The sequence below is a fragment of the Physella acuta genome, unplaced genomic scaffold (assembly GCF_028476545.2).
Source record: "Physella acuta isolate Inbredline_101_S28 unplaced genomic scaffold, ASM2847654v3 ptg001973l, whole genome shotgun sequence".
NCBI classification, from domain to species: domain Eukaryota; kingdom Metazoa; phylum Mollusca; class Gastropoda; family Physidae; genus Physella; species Physella acuta.
This window is the reverse complement of record NW_026733478.1, coordinates 74767-85000: the sequence shown is the minus strand read 5'-3', so window position 1 is coordinate 85000 and position 10234 is coordinate 74767. Positions and strand designations below refer to the sequence as shown.

The 10234-nt window shown below is 38.8% G+C and overlaps 1 protein-coding gene across 1 annotated transcript in view; it reads left to right on the top strand.

Moving 5' to 3' along the window:
• Positions 1-10234, top strand: part of LOC131931449 (interferon-related developmental regulator 2-like) — a 21072-nt gene extending 10838 nt beyond the window's left edge. The window contains exons 6-8 of the mRNA XM_059288246.1: positions 8327-8435; positions 8523-8660; positions 9658-10234. Of these exons, the coding sequence (XP_059144229.1) occupies positions 8327-8435; positions 8523-8660; positions 9658-9783 (373 nt within the window). The 3' untranslated portion in view covers positions 9784-10234. The remainder of the gene's footprint in view (positions 1-8326; positions 8436-8522; positions 8661-9657) is intronic.

The following is a 10234-nucleotide window of genomic DNA, read 5'->3' as shown; positions in this document are numbered from 1 at the left end:
AGTTTATGTGGGGGCTGATAAAATACACACGAAAATGCCCTAGGTATGTTTGCATATTATAGGACTTTGGAGAGCACTTGGAAGGAAAATGATGAAAAACCGGAGGAAAAAATTGAATTTGGCAGTTTTAAAATCACTAATTGTTTAATATATAGTTCTATATATCGTTGGGATCTAGATCTAGATCTAGATCTAGATATCGTTGAGATTTAGATCTAGATCTAGATATCGTTGAGATCTAGATGTAGATATCTTTGGGATCTAGATCTAGAAAAATCTAGATATCGTTGAGATCTAGATCTAGATATCGTTGAGATTTAGATCTAGAAAAATCTAGATATCGTTGAGATTTAGATCTAGGTCTAGATATCATTGGGATCTAATTTAGATATTGTTGGGATCCTGATATAAATATCGTTGGGATCTAGATTTTGATGGTGTCTAGATTTAGAAAATTACTATTGCAATATAGTTAGGTAATAATGTAGTCGTCACGTTTTCCCGTTCGTGCCTAAGACACAAATGCAGATAAAGTAGAGTTCATCTGTTTCAATGACCTCGGTAAGCAAGGGGAGAGTGTGGTCAGTATTATGCCAAGCAGCCTTTGTTTTTTCTAACGTGAGTCAGGTACCCATTAGAGCTGGGTATGCTCAGGAAGTCAGATACCTATCAGAACTGGGTATGCTCAGTGAGCCAGGTACCCATTAGAGCTGGGTGGGCTCAGTGAGTCAGGTACCCATTAGAGCTGGGTGGGGCTCAGTGAGTCAGGTACCCATCAGAACTGGGTAGGATCAGTAAGTCAGGTACCCATTAGACTGGGTAGGCTCAGTGAGTCACGTACCCATCAGAACTGGGTAGGCTCAGGGACGTATTACAGGCTCAAACCCGGGATCCGAACTCTCGACTTTCGGGTTAGCAGCCGTTGTCGCTACTTTTCGACCATATGCAATACCATAACAATTGTATTTATTTATTTTTGTTTATCCACAAATTATATAAGTTAGCAAGAGGGTAATAATTACTTTTAAATGAGACCTAATTAATATTTCTAGGTTGATCAGGTGTTTTATTTAATATTTTCCTATTTCAATAAATGTGATTTATCATGCTCCGTATGCTCTATGACTATGTTATTCTATCTGAAAGTAAAGAGTAACATGTAGTTTAATGAATAAAATTCATATTTCGACTTCATTAAATTTTTACTTTTAATACATCTATCATATCAGAACTAATTTAGATTTGATATAATAAATGTTATTGTACAATGATAACACTCGTTTTTAAATCACTTATCAACAGTGCGAGAGGATTCATCCGACTCTGCATATGATGAGATGGTAATTATAGAAAAAGAGCTGCAAATTGATAGGTAGTTGAAAAGTGTTTTGCAATTAAACAAGCTAGATTAGATATTCGTAGTTCGGGTACAATTTTATTGAGTATTTTTTATTCAAGTTGTAAATATCTGTTGTAAAATCCTATTAAAGCATCACGAAGGCTCTCTAAGATGTTTGTCTGTTGTATTTTGATGGTGTAAGGAATGTGCGCTCTATCCTTTGTTGAAATTTTGTTTTTGTTTTAAAGACAACATGCAACTTATTTACAGTGAAGATTACCGCAAGTTCACGCTTCGCAATTGGAAGGCACAGTTGGGAGTGTCAAACATTGAAACGTTAGTATTTTTACTAGCTTTTATTTAACTCACTTCCTCGACAGTCTGTCTGTCGTCTGACTGTCTAGATCGAAACGCCGGAGCGAAAATTCGGACACTTCTACTTCTACCCAGATACGGTTCACATTTGGCACGTGGGTCAAGACATGAAGACAATGAAATCTGAAATTAAATTTTACTTAATTGGATGCCTAATTAATTTTTTATGAATTAATTAAAATTTGAACCGAATTAGTATGCATGTCTATCCAACCACACCACACGCGTCATCACGTTCAATAGCTGCGCCATCACGTTCAATAGACGCGCAATGGTTTTTAGTCATGCAATTCTATTGTAAATAAAACATATCAAGTACTGAAAAAAAATCATAAAACGTTTTTTATGAATTTTTTTACAAGCTTTTATTTAACTCACTGTCTCTGTCGGTCCGTCGTCAGTCTGTCTAGATCGAAACGCCCGAGCGAAATTTCAGATTTTTCTAACTTACAGCTACGGTTTATAATTGGTACGTGAGTCAAGACCTGGACAATGCAACATGACATTAAATTTGACTTAATTGGTTGCCAAATTAATTTTTAAGAACTAATTAAAATTTTGACCATATTAGTAGGCTGTCTTATCAAACTATTCCGCACTATTATATACGCGTCATCACGTTCATTGGGTGCGCAATGGTTTTTAGTCATGCAAATCTATTGTAAATTTAAATAAACCGGGAGTGATCTCCCTAAACGTTCTCAAATATTCTTATGTAAAACTACGGGGGATAGCAACTAGGGATCTAGACATGATTTTAAATCCATTTTAATTACTTTACGTTTTTAAAAAATAAAAAAATCTCGTATAAAAATGAATTGCGCACCAAGTGAATGCAAAACAAAATGTGTAAGGTAGGGCGGAAAATTATTAGTACTTTATAAATTCACATGCGTTTTGTTTTTGTTGAGAAATCGGTAATATAGTAAATTACTACTTCCGGTCAACGGAAATTACTTAAAATTTGGAAGTAGGCAGAGAATGAGATCTTTTACTTACATGTAAAATTTCATTTATCTATCTGAAATAGTACTTAAGTTATAGGCTTTTCAAAAATTGAAAGTAGAAAACGTTCCACTTCCGTTTATCGAAAATCGCCGAAAAGTTGATACATATCTTCATTTTTTATATAATACTTATATATGAAATTTTAGCAACCTAGCTGTAACGGTACTCAAGTTATTGTGTTTACAGACTCTCTCTCTCTCTCTCTCTCTCTCTCTCTCTCAAACACGCACACACACACACAGACATACGGATAAGATTGTAAAATTATGTTTTTTTGCCGACTCAGGGAGGTGAAAAACGTCGACATTTACAAAAATCTCGATTTTTCTTTTTTGCACGACTACAATACTTTCTCTATATTTCTTATACGAGAAAGAAAAAAAAATTAAAGTACTGAAAACAATTCATAAAACACGTTTTAATAAAAAGCTTGTAAGTAATATTGCACAAATATTAGTAAAGGTAACCAATAGAAAATAAAGTGACCCACGCTTTTCTTTACAGTAATTTAAATAGTAGTGTAATATTTATTTTCTACTTTTTTAAAATGAATTAAAAAAAAAATAGATGCCTGAGTCAAGTGTCATTTACTTGCTCGGGTGCATCAAGCTTTGACTGTCTGCGGGGGGGGGGGGGGGGGGGGGGAAGATAAATGTTACTCTAGTCTGATTTAAAAAAATGTATGTTGTGTCCCACATCAAACAGATCGCATGGTCACATGCCTGAGACTGATGGCTATAATGTCTGTCTCATAATCTTCTAGGTTAGTGCCGTACGCAAATAAGACTGACGGTTATAATGTCTGTCTCATAATCTTCTAGGTTAGTGCCGTACGCAAATAAGACTGACGGCTATAATGTCTATCTCATAATCTTCTAGGTTAGGGCCGTACGCAAATAAGACTGACGGCTATAATGTCTATCTCATAATCTTCTAGGTTAGGGCCGTACGCAAATAAGACTGACGGCTATAATGTCTGTCTCATAATCTTCTAGGTTAGTGCCGTACGCAAATAAGACTGACGGCTATAATGTCTGTCTCATAATCTTCTAGGTTAGGGCCGTACGCAAATAAGACTGACGGCTATAATGTCTATCTCATAATCTTCTAGGTTAGGGCCGTACGCAAATAAGACTGACGGCTATAATGTCTGTCTCATAATCTTCTAGGTTAGTGCCGTACGCAAATAAGACTGACGGCTATAATGTCTGTCTCATAATCTTCTAGGTTAGGGCCGTACGCAAATAAGACTGACGGCTATAATGTCTGTCTCATAATCTTCTAGGTTAGTGCCGTACGCAAATAAGACTGACGGCTATAATGTCTGTCTCATAATCTTCTAGGTTAGGGCCGTACGCAAATAAGACTGACGGCTATAATGTCTATCTCATAATCTTCTAGGTTAGGGCCGTACGCAAATAAGACTGACGGCTATAATGTCTGTCTCATAATCTTCTAGGTTAGTGCCGTACGCAAATAAGACTGACGGCTATAATGTCTGTCTCATAATCTTCTAGGTTAGTGCCGTACGCAAATAAGACTGACGGCTATAATGTCTGTCTCATAATCTTCTAGGTTAGTGCCGTACGCAAATAAGACTGACGGCTATAATGTCTATCTCATAATCTTCTAGGTTAGTGCCGTACGCAAATAAGACTGACGGCTATAATGTCTGTCTCATAATCTTCTAGGTTAGTGCCGTACGCAAATAAGACTGACGGTTATAATGTCTGTCTCATAATCTTCTAGGTTAGTGCCGTACGCAAATAAGACTGACGGCTATAATGTCTATCTCATAATCTTCTAGGTTAGTGCCGTACGCAAATAAGACTGACGGTTATAATGTCTGTCTCATAATCTTCTAGGTTAGTGCCGTACGCAAATAAGACTGACGGCTATAATGTCTATCTCATAATCTTCTAGGTTAGTGCCGTACGCAAATAAGACTGACGGTTATAATGTCTGTCTCATAATCTTCTAGGTTAGTGCCGTACGCAAATAAGACTGACGGCTATAATGTCTATCTCATAATCTTCTAGGTTAGTGCCGTACGCAAATAAGACTGACGGTTATAATGTCTGTCTCATAATCTTCTAGGTTAGTGCCGTACGCAAATAAGACTGACGGCTATAATGTCTATCTCATAATCTTCTAGGTTAGTGCCGTACGCAAATAAGACTGACGGCTATAATGTCTGTCTCATAATCTTCTAGGTTAGTGCCGTACGCTAATAAGACTGACGGCTATAATGTCTATCTCATAATCTTCTAGGTTAGTGCCGTACGCAAATAAGACTGACGGCTATAATGTCTGTCTCATAATCTTCTAGGTTAGTGCCGTACGCAAATGAGACTGACGGCTATGTTTGCCTCTACCGTTTCAGGCTTGTCTCATGCACTAAACAAAGCCTGTATGATTGCCTGATGAAGACTCTCAAACAACGAGAAGGGAAGGAGGCGGAACTGGCTGCTGGTTGTCTGAGGTTGATGGCTGACCAGCTGAGAGACAAGGGTTCGAGTCTATTTAAACAGATTTACCCCGACCTCTCCACCATGTTGACAGGCAGCTCCACCCACTACAAGACTCGCGCGGCCTGTGCCACAACACTTGCCACCTGGTGCTACCTGTGTTCCACTGACCTGCAGGTATGCCATTCTTCTTTTTACTCACGTGTACTTTAACCCTGTGTTTTGCATGAATACTGTTCTATTTTGAAAAATTAAGTTCCCACTGAAACAACGCAAAGATTTTTTAATACACATGTTCCTGACAATTCTGCTGATTTACTCACATAAAAATTATTTTACCACTCATGAAAAAAAAAGAAATAATTTTTAGTTTCAATACACATTGCAGGACTCTAATATAAAAGAAAATATTTTCTTCAATAAATACAAAAATCTAGTTTCTTCTGGAAGTTTCCTGGAATAAATTTAGTTGTTGGGGAACAGTTGTACAGGAGTTGTGATTACGGAATATAAAAGTTTTACAAGTTGTTTTTTTTCTTCAGCCCAGTGGCGTTGCGAGGTCGGGTGTCACCCGGTGCGGCACTTAATGGTGTCACCCCCCTAGAGGCGTAGCGACCTTTCCCGGCGCCCGGGGACAAACTTTCAACTTTCGATTTGCACTCCCCCCTCAAACTTTCGATTTGCACCCCCCCCCCCCCTTCACCTTGTCGGGGGTTTGTCAAATTTATTCTTAAAAGACTTTTTAACACTTATTTAATAAAAATTATCATTTTTCTCTATATTTTGCTATTTTTTGCCTTGGTGTCACCCCCCTAAATGGTGTCACCCGGTGCGGTCCGCATCCCCCACCCCACCCCCTCGCTACGCCACTGCTTTAGCCACACCTATGTTTTTATTTACCAGCTAAACACCTGACATGTGAAAAAAAACACTCTTAGAGTAGAAACATAAGGAAATGTCTATCGCCTTGCATTTCCCGCCTATTATTTCGGTTGCTATCCTGAGGATCTCGAATTTGGACTCGCAAGTGAAGTACGCCCCTGGCTCTGGCGATAACCTGACCACACTATCCCTTCGTATGCCGAGGTCATTAAAACAGATACACTCTACTTTATCTGCCCCATGTATGTTGGTCATGAATGGGAAAATATGATGAATTTTCCCCCTCTAGAACAATTTAAAACTGGTGTACATTATTGTGTAATTTGCCTTTTTTACAGGTGTCACCCGGTGCGGCACTTAATGGTGTCACCCCCCCCCCCCCCCCCCAAGAGGCGTAGCGACCTTTTCCGGGGGGACAAACTTTCGAATTTTCGATGTGCACCCCCCTCTCTCCTCAAACTTTCGATTTGCAACCCCCCCCCCTCAAGTTTTCGATTTGCAACCCCCCCCCCCCTCAAGTTTTTCTCTATATATTTAGCTATTTTTTGCCTTGGTGTCACCACCCTAAATGGTGTCACCCGGTGCGGTCCCCACCCCCCCCCCCCCCCCCGCTACGCCCCTGAATGGTACTTACTTACATCTGTAGCTGTTTGCTTTAAACTACGACTGAATTGGTATATAATCTTTCATGTGTTGATCACATTTTCTCGCACCACCAGAAATTGAAAAGAGTGAGTAAAATATTGGAAGACATGTTCAGTCGTGGCTATGGGCAGGGAGACAACTCCCCCACTTTAACACCAGAACAGATCTGGGTGATGTGCCACGTCTTGAAGGCTTGGTGTCTTCTGTTGACCAGTTGTACACAAGACGAACTCCAGGCCCACATCTGCAAGTAGGTCCTAAATAATGTTCGTAGTTTAAACTATTCGTTTGTATTGTAGTTTAATAAACATTTTGTAATAACACAATGATCTAAAATACCCATGGCTGAAATTTAAAATTTACAGGGACATTTTTATAGATTTAAAGTACGTGTGAATAAAAAATTGTACGCAAATAATTATTTTTTCAAATTACAAAAAAACAACAACCGAGGACTGTATGAAAATAGATGCTTGAAAGGGAAGAATGTTTGATTTGATGTGTCTCATTGTAATAACATAACTTTTCCGATTGCTTAAAATTTGTATCATTTTAGTTCTCTGTAATCCCATATTTATTTCAGCTCTACTTAAAAACCCAAATTCCACCCCGCCCCCCCCCCCCCTCACCCACCACGCCGAGGGGAAAAAAATCCCTTGAATTACCATTTAATTACACATTTGCATTTTTAGGTTGGTTTTTTTTTTTTTTTTAAATATTTTTTTTTGTCTTTAGACGTTTTGTATTAGATCTATGTATAAGTAAACCATCTTAAATGAATGAAATTAGGCTACAATTAAGAAAGAAATATTACTATTGTAAATCTGTATCAGTCGTCATAAGTAGGTGATGAAAACTGTAATACTAAAGCGAACACACACACAACGGACGCTGTAAATTAAATGTCTGAGGCAAAAAAAATAATTTTGCAAGCGATGAGGAAAATCTTCAAAAACAGCCTTACCATACCTAAAAGAAAAGATAATGAGACACTAATTAAAACAGTGTTCATGCAACAACGAGAATTGTAGAAATGGATTATTCCCAGCAGATTTCAGTAATGAAGTGCAGAAAATGCTGGAAGGATTCGAAGCTGATATTTTTAAGACACAGAAGAAGAAGGTGGAAGAGTTCAGTAAAAAATACAAATTAAAAAAGTTAGAAGAAATTTGAAAGAATCAGCAAACTGCCTGAGCCAAATCTCAGAGAGACTGGTAAACAGATTAAATCGGTATATCAACAATGGCCTAGTGGAAGAGAGCTAGACTGCTAGCCCAAATGTCTGGAGTTCGAATCCAGGTTCAAACCAGTCGAACATCCTCACTATTATTTCATGTGCCAATGTCTCTGCAACAATTGAACTCTACTTCATCTGTCGCGTGTGTCTTGGGCACGAACGCGAAAATATGATGATCACGCTAAAATACTGTCATTGGCAAGACATGTTCTGGTATCTAAGCTAAGAAAGTTTCTCGACTAGCAAGGTTGCTGGGTTAAAAAATTACTTGGCTCAGCTTTAACTTCATGTGTGTTTGAAACGTGTTCTATGTTGTTGAATTTCGCTACTTGAACACTTGCTATAACCATTGCCATTGGTTTCTTTATCTAGTCACGTGGGTTCTCTGAAGGAGTTGTTGAAGAGTTCTGACGAAGAGCTGCGCATCACAGCTGGGGAGACGATCGTCATGCTTTATCAGCTGGCTGGAGGTTCTGATAAGGTAGTTTTTTTCTGGCCAAATAGAGAGTTGTAGGGCTTTAGTAATTTTTTTTAAATCATTGCTTTACGTTATTTGTTTTTGTTGTAGGAATGTAAAGAGAAGGGTGATAATGAAAGTCTTCGTGAAATGTTAGATGGGCTAGCAACAGATTCTGTGAAATATCGGGCCAAGAAAGGCAGAGGACACTGGAAAACAAGCTTTAGAGATGTTCATCGCACTATTATAGTAAGTGACTACATCTATTCCTTTATTCCAAGTGACTTAATATATATAACGGTAGAGAGCTGGACTGCTAACCCGTAAGTCTCGAATTCGAATCCGGGTTCAAGTCATATCAGAGGCGTAGCGACCCTTCCCGGCGCCCGGGGACATACTTTCAATTTGGCGCCCCCTTGGGAGCAAACTATCGAGTTGCACCCCCCCCCCCTCGAACTTTTCATTTGCACCCCCCCTCTCAAACTTTCGATTTGCACCCCCCCCCCTCGAACTTTTCATTTGCACACCCCCTCAAACTTTCGATTTGCACCCCCCCTCGAACTTTTCATTTGCACCCCCCTCAAACTTTCAATTTGGCGCCCCCCCCTAAGGTCGGCGCCCGGGGACATATGCCCCCCCGCCCCCCCCCCCCTCGCTACGCTACTGAGTCATATGTGACCGTCTCTGAGTCCACCCAACTCTGATGGGTACCTAACTCACGTTAGGGAGAGTAAAGGCGTCTGGGCATAGTGCTGACCACACTACCTCTTCATATGCCGAGGTCACAGAAACAAGTGAACTCTACTTCACTTGCCCCATAGACCGTCAGGTTTGAAAGGGAAACTTTACTTTTACTATATATATATATATATATATATATATATATATATATATATATATATATATATATATATATCCTTTAACTACTGACCCTAGAATGGGACGGCGTGGCCTAAGCGGTAGAGTGAGTTCGAATCCGAGTTCACGTCAGTAGAACGTCCCTGTGTCCACCCAGCTCTAATGGGTACCTAACTTATGTTAGGGAAAGTAAAGCCGCTGGGCAAAGTGCTGAACTTCCCTTTATATGGCAAGGTCGAGAACTCTACTTCACCTGCCCAATGGATGACTAGATTTAAAGAGGATTCTTTACTTACATTACTGACTCTAATGCTACTACATCTATTCCTTGAACTACTCTGTTAACCTGGTAAGACCGTTTTTAACGATAAGTTTCCACAAATTGTAGGCAGGCTATATGGAGATTGTTGTCGGCAAAGCTATGAAAAAACCTTGCGCCACTAAGGAAATCGACAGCCAACTTGCCTCAACTGATGTAGAGACGTGTGAAACGGTCTCTGGTGAAAATATTTAGACATTTGGCCTAACATTTAGCTGGCCACTGGTAAAGTTTTGGAGATCTCCATCTTGATTATCTATCTTGATTATCTATCTTAATTCTCGTCATCAAAAAATAAATAAATGAAAGTAATGTTTATTCTTTCACCGAATGTTTTTGTGGTGCGTTTCTTCCGTCTATGTTTGTAGCCTGCTTGAATATGATAGTTTTTATGGGGATTTGATATCATTTTCATCATGATCCTTCTTTATTGCAATATATATGTTTAGAGAAAATATATAATATTGAAACAGAATAGAATAAATTATTTATTTTAGTCTATTCTTAGTTATGTTGGTTTGGTCAATTATCGCTCCTGGATTGATACAAAATAGAGTATACACAAACGATGTTCTATCGTATAAAGCTAATTACATATGTGTGTGTATGTGTGTCATATTAAGGTAGTCATATGAACCTTTGGTTT